The sequence below is a fragment of the Artibeus jamaicensis genome, unplaced genomic scaffold (assembly GCF_021234435.1).
Source record: "Artibeus jamaicensis isolate MK-2021 breed Jamaican fruit bat unplaced genomic scaffold, CSHL_Jam_final scaffold_660, whole genome shotgun sequence".
Lineage (NCBI taxonomy): Eukaryota > Metazoa > Chordata > Mammalia > Chiroptera > Phyllostomidae > Artibeus > Artibeus jamaicensis.
The window spans coordinates 10,843,304-10,857,778 of record NW_026522052.1 but is presented as its reverse complement, the minus strand read 5'-3'; the positions used below and the strand labels follow the sequence as shown (position 1 = coordinate 10,857,778).

Genomic DNA, 14,475 nt, shown 5'->3' with positions numbered 1-14,475 from the left:
CAACCCGAGGCTGCCCCCACCTTTGTTCAGACTGGAGTCTGGGAGGGGACCGTTTCCAAATCTCCAATAGCAAGGAAAAAGAATCTGGGATAAAGGAAGGGAAAGGTGGTTACATCCACAGCAGCTGAGCCAGGAGTCAGAGTGGCTGCTGCTGCTGCTGCTGCTGCCCCCAAACCGAGAGGGGGCGGGACATGTAAAACTGCACAGGATTCTACCCCGAGCCACCTGGGGAGCTCAGGATGAGAAAGCGAGTCTGTGGTTAGGTTTGCGGGTGCCCAAACCACGCACGGTGTGGCCAATGCCAAGCACCAGCAGGCAGAGTAAACCTGAACCAAGGATGCCCCAAGCGCCCCAACTAAACTGGCTATATGTCTTGTGCTGAGTGGGAACGGTACCAGTCCCAGTGCACACAGAAAGACAGACAGACAGACAGGCACACACAAGTAGCAGACATGTCGCTTCCTTACCCAATTCCTGCTCTGTTGGGTAGCCATGGAGATCCTGACTGTGGTTTCCCCAGTCCTCCTGTGAATACTCCTCCATAGTGCTGCCATCTGACTCCAGCTCCTGGTACAAGCCACTACTGTTAATAAGTACAGGCTGGCAGGGCTGAGCATCCCATCCTCCCTGACCAAACACCTGTTCCAACTGTTCAAATGTGTAACTGCTCTTTCTTTTCCCAACACCATGTTCTTTCACCCGACTGTAACACCTGCGAAGGGTCTAAGACACAAAGTCTTTTGTTATTCCTTTAAAGCTGTACTTCCTCTTCAAGGTACGGACCACAGATATTAATTACTATTAGACAGACACAGACAGACAAACACAGACACATTGTTACAGGAATGCTAGATTTCAAATTCATTATTATATTAGAAAAAATACTAATTTAGCATTTACTCAAACATGTTATAATTCAAACAATTATTTTACAATTAATAATTCATTAAACAAGAACCATTACAACATTATTGCATGTACCCCATACACATATTTTATACCCCTCCCCCACTTAAAAAGAATAAGGGGGAAAAAAAAAAAGAAAACAAGAAATACCAGCCAGCCAATAGGATGCACACCTGCCACAGAAGAGAGAGAGCTGCTACTGTGCCGGAATTTGGGGAGAGTGAGGGAGGGAGGACAGAAAGAAGAATTGCCCAAAGCCAAGAGTAAAACCATCCTTACTCTTCACTAAGAAGGAATACAGGGTGAGAACATATGCCTGAGCGAAACGACTAGTGAAACATTTCTCACATAGTCCACATTCCTTACTAACTTCCTATGCCTTTGGGAAGTTGCTAAAATTTCAAAGAAGTCAAGTAAATAATGCTGCAGATTCCGAGTCTCAAGGATCGATGCTCAAGAAGCAATACACTACTAATGCCTACATCTAAAAAGAAGCCAAGCAGACCGCTCAAACTGCCGGCTAAAGAAACCAACAAATGTGGCCAATCATTTCTTTTCGGGGATGAAAGTGAGGTGCAGAGGTGTCATTTTACTTGTTTTTCTACCTTGTAGTGCACAGCAAATAAATATCACTAGGAAAGTCCACATACAACTTCGATTGTCTTCATGGTCTTCTAGGCCATGTTTCTCATTATTAGCCCAGCGTCCTTAGTTTAATAACACATCTTATGCTATCTCGTATGATATTGCGAAAGACGAATCAAGGACTTGGTCCCAGCTTCCAAATTTAGTTCAGTTGTATCCCCTCTTTGTCCCGTCTGTCCCTCCCGTTGTTCCTTCTGCTTTGCTGGGTTTCACTCTGAGAACTTCCTTGGGAAAAGAAGGCCCTTTTTGTCTGGGGGCTCCCACACACCTCCACAAGACCAGTTTGCCTCTGACTTCCCGTAGACGCCTTAGCCAGACTCTACGTTTCTCCTAGACGTGAGATTACTTCCATAAGCCAGTATGTTACCTGTTCTCCCCGCACTAACTCAAGAGTCCTTTACAGAGCCTCTGTGAAAATTCAGCATCTTTACATCACAGCCGACAAATGACGAGACACTGTCCGACACTTCCCTTGATGCCAGAAATCCACGCGGGCAAAGGGAACAATAAGAGCGGGACGCGGGTGAAGACACTGTCCTCCGACACCAACGGAGCAGTGACCGGTGCCACCTGCCCCTGGGCCCAGCCGGCCTGCCCCTGCAGAAGCGCCTTCCCCATTCTCCCTCTCAGCTCCCTCTGGTGCCTCCAGTGACGTCTTAAGGAGCTGGGGTCTCTCAAAATACACTCTTTAAAGGGGCTCCTTCCTTGTCTTTGTAGGAGAGTCACAAGTATACATACAAGACTTTCTAGAACAAATGAACTTGGGGAATGTGTCGTGGGCAGCCTTCGATGGAGGGAGACAGATGCCCGCCCTGGGGCTCAGCAGGCTCACTGCACACCCCGCCCCCCGTCCCAGTGCCCTCTGCCCTCCTGGCAGAGACTAGAATTGGAATTGCAAACATCTGCCCATTTATTTTTATCTCGCCATGTCTACTTGCTGCCTCCAAGAACACCCCAACCACTCTTTCCGACTCCTCCGGGGACCGTAAATGGAGAGGCCCGGCTGTGTCTCTGCTGCCCTTCCCAGGCCATACATGGAGATAAAGCCAAGCTCTGCTGACGGCCGCCTAGAGAAAAGCCTTCAGCAGCAAAGGGACCAGTCAGCTCTGTCACTGAGGTCACATCAATCCCAAGTCAGGAAATACAACTACTGGTCCCTTGAAGAAAGGTGCCTCCCTTATCAGGATGTGACTGGGCATAAACAAAGCCACAGACCTCTGACAATACAGTGGGGAACCACAGGAAAGATTTCCTTTCTCTAAACCACCAGAACCGAGTTTAAGTTTTCACTTGGTTTATGTAATTGTGAGTAAGAAAACGAGGGATATTGAATAGCTTTAGATAAGAAAGAAGAATCAAATGATATGCATTACATGTCTCACTCTGTAATGAACTTGGGTAACAGTCAATGTGCTGATACGTAAAATGTCTAGCACGGGTCTGAGGAAGAAATGTTTGGTAACCCTAAATTATTATGATAAAACTGGATGCATTAAAATACCGTTAGAAAGATTTCCAAACTGACGTTAATGTTCTCAAAACACAAATACACGTGAGGCAAAGACCAGAGCCAAGGAAAGGCTGCCTAAACAGGACACATTACCTAAAGTAGGATAAGAAGTAAGAACTTGACCTTGAGAAGAAACACTGGGATTCAGTTGAACTTGAGGGATTTTAGGAATGGATAAAAAGGACATATGTGGACCTTCCAATTCTTATCATCAGACAAGTTCTTATCACCTTCCACGCTCAAAATGACTCACCGAAGCACACACTTCAGCCACTGTGTGTCTGTGTACCAACAGTCCTAAATAAACCAACTTAAAAATGCACTCTAAATTGGAAATCCAGACAATGCTCCCGAACCCAGGAGAAATGAGTCTCGCCTCCCACTGCAGGCAGCTGCACCACGCCCAGCAGGGACCTCAGTGTCGCTTTTCCTGGAGGACCACGTCCTACTTCCTGCTCAGCACAAAGGCCTCTCTCCCTTCCTTCTTCCTTTACCTGACTTACCTCAGAAATGTACAGTACTTCACGCTCTAGCATTCAAAAAAATCAAAAACAAAAACAACTAAGATCTCAGGGGAGAAAGAATTTGCTTAAAATTATTAAAGACTATTCTATTCACAACTAAGAAGGACTTTCCGTATTGTTAGAAATTTCTGTGGTGAAACAAGGGGACTGCCTCCTCCCAGGGGTAGCTGGGGGAGGGACTGTACCTGGAATGAGGTCACCTGGACAGAGGGCAGGGGAGTCAAGAAAATCTGGACAGAGAAACTCAAGTGTCAGTAATGACTTGATCAGCAGGTCAAATCAGGAGGTCACGTGGATGCGATGGGGAAGAAGTGCCAGGCGAATGCCGACTACACCCACCGCGCCAGATGTCCACTGGAAACACCAGGAAAGAGGCCGTGAGAAGACCCGAGGGTGCCCATTGCCAAAGCGGGGGGGAAGTAAGATGGCTAACAGCTGACACTGTATAGACAGAGGGAAAGTTTGCCAAAGAGCAAGATTAGAGTGCAGAGAGATGAGAGAATAAAGATGACATTCACTGTGGATGAGTGTGAGGGGAGTCTACAGGGGTGGGGAGGGGGCAGGTGAACGGAGGCAGGGACTGGAGAGGGGCAGGATGGGGTTGGACAGCAGCGATGCAGAGAAAGACCCAGGGTCACAGCACACGTAACATCGAATACAGTGCACGATGCAGCTATCTTGCCAAAGTAAGTACATCCAGCATTGGGTTGTGTAAGCAGAGGAATCACATGTAAGCTATGAAGGTGGCTCTTCCTCTCTATTCAGCACCGGTGAGGCCACAGCTGGAGCACAGCATTCAGTTCTGGGCATCGAACCAGCTACAAGAGAGGGAAATTGTAGAGTTCAGAAAAGGGCAAATAATATAATGAAAGGCTTGGAAAATAAGATCTGTAAGTAGGGCCAGTGGTTTCATCAAAGCCCTTTCTGACATTACACAGGCTACTTTTGGGGTATAAACAATGTTTCTTTTGCCTGGTGTCCTCCAATCCCTCCTGTGACCATCAGGAAGTGGGAAGAGCGGCTCCTTCTGTGGTGCGGCAGGGGAGGACGCCAGCTGAGCAAACCTACCAGCACCTGCCAATCATTCTGCTGCGGGCTCAGTCCTTATCTCTGACTTTACCCCATTTTGTTCCACAGTGAGCACTGTGACAAAACCACTGTTCTAGCAGAGCCGACTGCGGGTGGGACAGGGTACATGACGAGGAGGAGCAGTAATCAGGCATAACAGCTACACAAATGTTGTGTAGAAAACGTTCTTTGGAATGGTCCGTCTAGGGTGTCAGATGAAACATTAAGTCCAACTGCAGGGAGGACAGCGGTTATAATAGCAGGAAACAATGTTATAAGAAAGCACAGGCAGTGAAACACTTTCAAACACAGCCGCTAAACTGGCCATACTAGAAATGGATTACATAGCTTATTTTAACATTCTGCCAACTAGCTGTAACAAATTTGATATTATTTTTGAGCCTAATGATTAAATAGAGAATATACTTGTTTGCGAATGAAGTCTAAAAATCACATAGTATATTCCACGAGAGACAAGGGAAATTACGCCGGGGCGTATCCCCAGTGATCCATTGTAAAAGTGTTGAAAAGAACGCCTCAGCCTAAGCAGATGTGTATTTTGAAGCAGAAAAAGCCTTTGTGAGACCGATCTTCTTCCTTTAAACTTAATTACTGCTTTATTGCAGCTGTTACTGGCTGCTCGGTTAACTGAGGTAACAAAACAACAGTGAGTTCATTCAGTAGCTTTAAGAAAGACTCAAGATTTCTTCAATTAGCTTTATTTTCTGTGAGCACAAAGGTGGAAAGAAAAACCCTGAAATATACGCATTTCTGCAGGCAGCAAGAGGGGTGTATTAGGGATACAGTATAAACTTCTATATCTCTCTAGCTACCTACCTACCTACCTACCTATCAAGATGTAAGTAACGAATAGGATGTGGTCTAAGGCAAACATCCATCTGGGGCCAGCAAAACTTTTACATATTTTCTTAGGTTTTCTATCCATCAAAGTTTGACAAATTGACTTGCCAGTCACCTACATCCTTTAAAACCAACCAAATATTTTGGGTTAAAAACCTGTGCTCTGTACCATTTGGTTGTTTATTTCATAAAAGAATATAACAGGCAGTAGTCAGAAACCCTGAAATGAGGTAGACTTCATTCAAGTCTCAGGTTTTATAAGAGAGTCTGAGGACTGGGACATCCGGTTTAAGCATAATGTATCCAGTTTACTCACTATTCTGTCCGTGTAGCTAAAGCACCATTAATATTTCCTTCAAGAGGTAAATTAGCCAAATTCCCATTTCTTGAAAGAAGCATTCAAGGCTATCAACTTACTCTTTACAAAATTTGGCACTTTCTTCTGTTTTGTGGGAAAGAAAGCTTTTTCAGAAGCGGCAAATAAGCAACATTAACTGTTTCAGCAGCTATGAGGATCATCTGCTCCAACTGTATCACGCAGCACTTGGTCCTTCATCACGTGATGAACATCCACACCGGTGCTAGGTAAATCTCCCACGGCAACAACTCAAAACAGGGAGACCCTCGGACCCAGAAACAAGAGTGCACGGGAAAGTCAGTCTTCACTCTTTCCTTCCTTCGTAGTCACAGTGGCTGCGAGTCAACATCTTCCCATTTTAACACGAAAGGGTCTCCATGGAACAGGCAATGTCTACACTTACTCGATCCTTAACCCGGTGGGATCAAAGTCTAGTCTACCCTTCCACTGAAACTGTTCGTATTATGGTCAGCACTGTCTTCTTAAATGGCCCTCCATCTCTGTCCTGCACTCATCTGAGTGTCCTGCAGCATTTGCTACTCTTCATTACCGACCTGTGTCACTAACCGGGCCAAATATCTCTTATAAAACTTTCTGTAATACACGGATAGACAGGCGGCAGGTGGAGCTGCCTAAGGCTCTAACAGCAAACCAGGTTCCAGCTTCCAAAATATGGAAGTTCAGAATGGAAAAGAACTTGGAGATCAGCTGGTCCAACTTCTCCAACTCAACAAAAGAGGAGCCAAGGCCCCAAGACAAATACGCATTCCTTCAAAAGGAATCTGGCATATAAAAATGACCAAATACCACCCACGAAATGCTGCTGAGAAAGCAATGCTAGACTGTGCACTCCCTGAGGTGGGTCCCGCCTGCCTTGTTCACCCTTTCCCTACGCCTGGAATAGGGCCTATTGTGTAAAGGCGGCTCGATATATTTTTAAGTTGATGAGTCAATGTAATTTAAAAAATATTTTATTTATTTACTTTAGAGAGGGGGAAGAGAGGGAGAGAAACATTGATGTGTGATGTGTGAGAGAAACATCATCGCCTGGTTGCCTCTCACGCCCCACGCCCCCAACCAGGGGACCTGGCCTGCATGTGTCCTGACCGGGAATGGAACCAGCAACCTTCTGGTTTGCGGGACAATGGCCAACCCACTAAGCAACACCACTCAGAGCAAATTAACTAACTTTAAAACAGTAAATCACTTAGCAAGAAGATGGCATTTTTCTTAGCAAAGAAAATCAGGAAACTTGTTTAGCCACTACAGTATATTTATAAAATCAATAAATCCAAGTGGGTAGAGTTCCTAAGATCTTCTGGAAATAGCAGGAGCAGAAAAGGGAATAAAACATAGATACAGCTATAATTAACAAAAAGAAATTAATTTCTCTGTAACAAAGGAAGACTAATTGCAGAGGTCAAGGCTGTTTTAAAAATATCTACCATTCTTGTTATATTCTTCTTTGGACAGGGAAGGGGGACTGTCAAATGAAGTTCTGCAGCCTCGTCCAAACTTCATCATTTCTTATGCCTTACACACTAAATATTACAAAACACAAAGTAGTCCTGTCAAAGACAGAAAAAGACTGCAGTTGTTTCCTGGATTTTAACAGGGCCAAACTGGGTCTTACCTCCTGGAGGCCTGGACTCTGTGGGGAACTAACTGTGCAGGACGGAATTCTACCAGCTTGTACTTCCTCCCAAACCTGGCTGTTGGCGACTCATTTTTACGTCTGTAACTGGTCAGTACCGTCTTCGAGAGGGAGAGATTTTTGTACAGAATAATTCAGAAAATTTGGATTTTCTGGGTTCCTCCGTGCTAGCAGCTGAGGGTCTCTTGCCTTGAGGGGGACAATACTGATTGTGCAAAACAAACATCTTCTGTTGCTCAAGGCACTATACTCACGTGGCCACAAGCATCTCACCTTACACTGTGGGTGAATCACAGAGAACTCGCACACAGCTCACACTGGCAGCAACACTACAAAACCCATACCTAATATGCGTGGTTATGTTTATGGGTTTCTTTGGGACACAAGAATCCTTCCAGACATGGAATCAAGTGCTTTTCTATTCAGAACAAGACAGGTCAAAAAATTAGGCTATACCAAACCAAACCATTTCAGACACAGGCAGCAACAGGTGGTGACAGTCATCCAAGACAGTCAGACAACACTGCCTAGAGAACTTCCTCCCCGTAAAAGGGGGGAAAGCCAGTTATTTGGTAAAGGACTGACTTGCATTAGAGGTTATTTTCGCCTGACCTATGTCGCCTCTGAAGTTGCTCCATTAGCATCTCTGTTGAATTCTCTTCTCGCCACTTCACATCCTGGGGCACCACCTCAAAGCGGTATTCAGATGGTATTAAAAATGTTAGCTTTTTATGGGCAAGAGGGGTGGGCTGGGTGGAGCAAGGTAAAAAGGAAACGATTGGGACAACTATAATAGAATAGACAATAAAAATTTATTTATTTATTTTAAAGTAGAAAAACGGTTAATTTTTATACCCTGACTCATGTAGCTCAACTGGTTGTGTTGTCCTGCAAAGCAAAACGTCACTGGTTCAATCCCCAGTCAGGGCACGTGCCTGAGTTGTGAGCCACTCGATGTTTCTCTCCCTCACTTTCTCCCTCCCTTCTCCTCTAAGAATAAATATAGAAAATCTTAAATTTTTAAAAGATGTTAACTTTTACAAGTATGTGATAACAGAAAAACACATTCAAGAGAATTATCTAAAATATTTCTAGGATAGCAGACAAGAACCACTGATTTGTGAAGGCCTCCCATACAAACACCCGGCATTAGGCACCAACTGTTCCATAATCGCCCACGTCTAAAAATTAAGACTTGCACATATATGTGCACATGCACAAAAATCACAAAAACCTCATGCAGCTATATCAGCACAACAGTATTCGTATTGTACTGTACTGTCCTGCACTGCTTCCCAACCACAATGGGGTTTCCATTCCTGAGACCAGCGTTTAAAGGGGAAATGGTGCAGAGCAAGTCCTCCCGCCGCCCCAGTAGAGGCTACTCTATTCTTTCATATGCTCATGATGTCGTTCTCCCAGTTTTGTAGATATTTTCTTATTGGTGTGGATCCCAAGAAAGAAGATACCTACGAAGAAGGGCTCCTAGTGGTTAACGTGGCTTAAGTGTTAAATCACAGTGCCTGGCAGCCATTTCTGCACAGGGGCCTCTCCCAAACTGCACTTCAGGGGGACGCCTGCGCTTAGCTGCCCGCCTCTGCACCAGACCTCTGCCTGCGCTGTTTCTGGCACTTGAGTCGGCCCTTCCAAAGGAGTTCCTGGAATCTTATTCCAAACAATAGGACTGAGACTTTCCCCATCTGATTGGAGATAAGCAGCTATGTCCCCATCAGCTTCCTCTCTAAACAACAAGTAGGCTCCATTCTGACCTACCAACACAGTGCCCCCTGGGACCAATCAAACTGTGAGGATTTGGAGCCCTAATTTGCATGAGGGCAGGCAAATCAGGGACCAGGGGCAGGGACTTCTGGAGCTGAAACACCAAAGATCTCTCTGGAATGGACCATACAGGCTAGAGCAGACTGGCACAGAATATAGCAGCCCAGAGCAGAGCCGTCTACCTGGAGAGGGCCTGGGCCCAGGGTCTCCTAACAGCATTAGCGTTCACAGCCTGCTGTGTCATAATTGAGCTGTTGGCAAGAAACGGTTTCCTTCTTCACTGCACCCCAAACTGGAAATTCCTGTTGGTGCTGAATGGATACCAACAACCTGACACTTGGTTGACACTAAAAACTGTCATCTGTAGTCCTGGCTGGTGTGACTCAGTGGACTGAGGGCCAGCTTAAGAGCCAAAACATCACAGGTTCAATTCCCGGTCAGGGCACAGGCCTGGGTTACTGGCCAGGTCCCTGGTTGGAGGCGTGCAAGAGGCAACCAATCAGTGTCTCTCACACATTAACGTTTCTCTCCCTGTCTTTGGTCCCTCCTTTCCCCTCTAAAATAAATAAATAAAATCTAAAAAATAATAATAATAATAAACAACCCTACCATCTATAATGCAAGATAACCTATTAGTAAATATTTTTCTATTAGTAAACATTATGTATTTGGTTGCGAAAAAATAAATAATCTTAACATTTGGATGAAATTATCTAAAAATCAAGGTTATTATAAATCCTCCATCAAGATAATCTGTGTACAAGTATTAAGATTCAGTCAATTTTATTATTTTTTAAGGGTAAATACTGAATTATTTCAGAGGTTTTTTTATTTACATGGTACAAACTATAGGTAATAAGTGTATGAAAAGAACATATCTGACACATGCGTGTCCTATGAAAAACCTGAAAATAAGCATCTTCTGAGTTTATGCAACTGTCCAACCTGGACAGCTATCCAACTTGGACAACCCAAACTTGTGTAGAAAGTTGTCGGGAAGAAATTTGGGCATTCATTACACTGTCTACAGCTCATTTGGTAGCATTTTATATTTCATTCTTATCTTTATGAGGACTGCTAAAAGCAATGGCCACAGGAAAAAAGTGTTTGTAACTTCTAGAGAAATCAAACGTTTTCCATGTGGTTCAATGTCCCATGTAGTGAAAGTCCAATGTCCCTAACTACTATTTTCTCAGTGCCTACTGTGTGCTGAGGTTGGGGCTAAGCAGCCTGCATTTCTTATTCCTAATTTGTATAATAAAGCTGAAAGAGAGGGTCCCAGAAAACAACCGGGAGCAGGCTGTGAGCAGGAGTGTCCCGTGGAGAGACTACTGGGAGAGACTGGGCGGGGCAGGGCTGGGCAAAGGAGCTGAAGCAAATCAAAGGCAGCCGGGACAGAGGCCTCGCCTAACTCAAGTGAGGTGTGGGACTTGGAGGGCCCTCAGAGTTCCTCAATTCAGGCAAGGAGGCCTGTGCCTTTGTATTTCAACACTGACCAGTCGGTGCACTCAGGCTGCCCCAGGGCAGGGCGCCTACGCTTGGGGAGACTGCAGCTTGGGTGGAAGAGAAATTCCTGGGCGGAATCCAGCCAGAAGCCACCCGACCAGCGCCCCAGGCAGCTGTGGGGACTGACTTGCGGCTCATTCCTGGAGGAGGGGTCTGGGAAGTATGATCGCATGTGTACGGAAGACAACTGATGCATCCCTGATAGAAGAGAAGAGAAAGGTAGCAACTTTCCCAAGGTCACTATCAGAGTGTATTTAACGTAGGTGAATTTTTGGTTTTGAAGCTGGAATCTGGCATGCTTCTCTTCAGCAGACACTGAAAAGCGTAAAAAGTCATTGCATTTTCCTTTCTGCCACAGTTGCTGGGAAGTTGCTCATTTTAATACTTAGCTGAAATAACCCCATTCACCTAGATGACTATACTACACTCCCTGCACTGACTTATTTTCCAGTTCAACACTTAGCTTTCTTCACACGCATTTCCTCTTTGTCAGTACATTCGTACTGTGCATTACAAAACAGCCTGCCTTATCCCCACCACCTCTCAGGAGGAGAGGACCCAGACCCTCTCCACATTAAGGGAAAGGCGATGGATACTCTGCGGCCTCCTTTGTCAGCCACATCCTTCCCTGCTTTCGCTCCTTTTATAATTCAAACTCACTTCCTTTAAGAGGAGTTGGTAGTCCCATAAATACCAGCATTTCTGTAAAGACTTGAATGAATGACTGAACGTCTTCTACAATAAAAGTTTTTTTTTGGTTTGGACACTTGGTTTTAATTCTTCCCAGGGACTTCCAAATCAATGTTTCTCATTGTATATATTATTTTAGGACATCATAAATTATCTGCCAGAATTTTTAAAATTTGTGTTTTTATTTCTATAAGAAACATGCGCATGATACCCAGCTGGGTGCTGCTCTGTGATTTTAGTATTGCGTTTATGATTATCTATGATCACCCTGTTGCCAAAATATTACTGGAATTGTCAAAACTTAATAAAGGTGGATGATGATTAATGAGGGAACAATATAACCAAGAAGACCATGGAGGCAGATTGCTTAGTCTAGACTCCCCACCTACTTGCTTCGTGATGTTAGACAAATTAATCTCTCTGGTCTCAACTTCTCCATCTGTAAGGTGGGGCTAAAACAGTACTTCATGTATAGACTTGTGAGTGTTAAGTGGGAAAATATAAGGAATGCATTTAAACCAGTGTCTGCCCCATAGCTTACACTCAGTAAATGTTAGCCATTATATTTTTACAAAATGACAGAGCCACACAATATGAAGACCAAGGTACCTTATGATTAAAGGTTAGTTCAAGTGGAGACATATTAGCAGCAAAGTTTTATCATAAAGCTAATGGCAGATATAACCAATTCAAAGAACTTAACTGTAGCACTCAGTATCAAAATCTTATTTGGAAAAACAAGTAAGTTTCCACTAACTCATGTCCTCCAGTATTAAAGGAATACTAGCTTGATTTTGATTTTTTTAGTACTTAAAAGTATTTTATAAAGTTGTTCTTTGATAACATGTGGGATTTGTGTGCAACAAGGGCTTTATATATAGCATTAGGTTTGTTACAGGTTAAGTAACTGTTACATACATGATTTTCCCCACCCATTATTATTCAGTTTCAGAAACACCTAGACATATTATCACATCTTCTTCAACTTTTTGGTCATACTTCTTCTTTTATAGATAAAAGCAATCAGTTAACCATTTTCAAAGGTTAACAGTCTTGGCAGGAATATGGTGACTTAGATACCCACATAAAGACCTGGCTGGTGTGGCTCAGTGGATTGAGCCCGGGCCTGCGAACCAAAGGGTTCTGGGTCAGGGAAGATGCCTCGGTTGCAGAACCAGGGGGCCCGGTCCCAGATGGGGGGCATGTGAGAGGCAACCAGTAGATGTTTTTCTCCCTCTCTTTCTCCCTCCCTTCCCATCTCTCTGAAAATTAATACTTAATATCTTTAAAAAATAAACAAACAAGAAAGGGAGGCAAAAGTAATCCACAGTGAGGATTTGGCCTTGCTCACTAGGTAACTACTCACAAGCAGCAGGAGGCAGGCAAAACTCGGCATGAATCACATAAAAACTTGGAATGACCCATATACTTTCTTGGAGTCCAATAGAACAAAAAGCATGTAGACGTCTCATTTATTTTTTGGTGCATGGAAACTTAATGGAAATTAAAATCAGATTCATCATCACTTCTCAAAAAATGTTTCATAAATATGTGGTTATGCTGAAGTTAAATTTTTTCCATTGATTTTTCATCTGAATTTTTAACGTGGTTTATATTACTTATATAGAGAAAAATATTATTTTATACTGTTCTAAAACTGGCACAATTCTGATCTTTCAAAGGCCAGCTATTAATCACGTTCCCTAATTTGCACAACAGAGATGAGACATCACCTGGTTTTGCTCAAGTCTGAACCTGGGAACCCAGCACCGGGGTGCTGGTTACTGAACAAGTGAATGGTGACTAGCGGGTGGCTGCCGCCGGCTGCTGGTTGGCTGGGTAAATCTCAGGGACAGCTGTATGTAACGCCAAAAGAAGGGCAGAAAATGAAATCACATGAATCATTCTTGCCCTGGCCAGGCAACTCCATTGGTCGTTTGTTTCCTGCACTGCTCAAGGTGGCGTGTTTGATCCCCGCTGAGGGTGTGAACAGGAGGCAGCCGTGGGAACCCTTGATCTTTGTTTCTCTCTCTCTTCATCTCTCTAGAATGGTAGACATACCCTCCAGTGAGAATTTTTTTTAAATCATGTAACTCATTCTTAATAAAGCAAAGGCAAATGTATTTCTATTTCTTGTACATAATGAGAGGTACAGAGCTCAAACTTTCTATGGTCAGTAAGGCTGATATCAATGAATATCATATTTTAAGGGTTTTCTATTGTGTTAATTGTTGTGAATGAAAATATTTTAAATGTTATATTGTTTTCTATCAGAATGTAAGCTCTTTAAAGGCAGGTATTTTGTTTTTTTTTTCTTTCAGCTGTGTTCACTGACTATTCCCGGCACCTAAACAAATGTCTGGTATGCGGAAGTAGCCCAACAGATTTTTGCTAAATGAATGAATGAATAAATGAAATAAATAAAAATTCCTTCAGACTGTATACAGCACCTGAGAGACCAAACATAAGATTGAGGTGCTTTGTGACCTATCATACTCTCTAAGTCATAAACTGGGTCCTTTCCATTTAGAGAAAACTATCTACAAATTAAAGTAATAATAATAAAAGCAGGTTGGGGTAGATACAACTTTATTCTGGTTTTACAGTTACAAACGTAATTGACTTAGTGGATAAATGAAGTCATCTGAAAGTAGATGGCAGAGAAACAATACTGTGAGCTTCAAAAATTCAAGCCATTTACAACAAAATAATCTTACACAGGCTGGTCAATTACAACTAGAAAACATCTAAATAAACAACTTCCATTCCATTGTATTGATTTATATCAAAGTATTATTTGGTGGCTCAAAACATGTCATTTATGAGTACAGCCAAGAACACATATGTAAAAATTAAATGGTTGTTTATTCCTAAAATGTCTGAGAATAAACACGAGTATGTATTTTCCTAAGAAATAACCAACCACACACCCCACTAAGTGAGAAGGTAAAAAATTCCACTGGTTCTCAAGGAC

At 43.4% G+C, this 14,475-nt stretch overlaps 1 protein-coding gene across 8 annotated transcripts in view; it reads right to left on the bottom strand.

Annotated features, from left to right (window-relative positions):
* MSANTD2 (Myb/SANT DNA binding domain containing 2) overlaps positions 1–14,475 on the bottom strand; it is a 30,500-nt gene that overhangs the window by 5,300 nt on the left and 10,725 nt on the right. Inside the window, exons 1-2 of one of the 8 annotated variants that reach the window (XM_053659458.1) lie at positions 4,314–4,338; positions 468–567 (exon numbers count right to left, since the gene is read on the bottom strand). The exons of 1 other annotated variant lie outside the window; for it this stretch is intronic. In XM_053659458.1, coding sequence (XP_053515433.1) covers positions 468–543 — 76 coding nt within the window. In that variant the 5' untranslated portion in view covers positions 544–567; positions 4,314–4,338. Of the gene's footprint in view, positions 1–467; positions 724–1,079; positions 4,404–14,475 lie in introns of those variants that run through there. 6 more of the 8 variants (XM_053659457.1, XM_053659456.1, XM_037134192.2 and 3 more) reach the window with 6 other exon arrangements.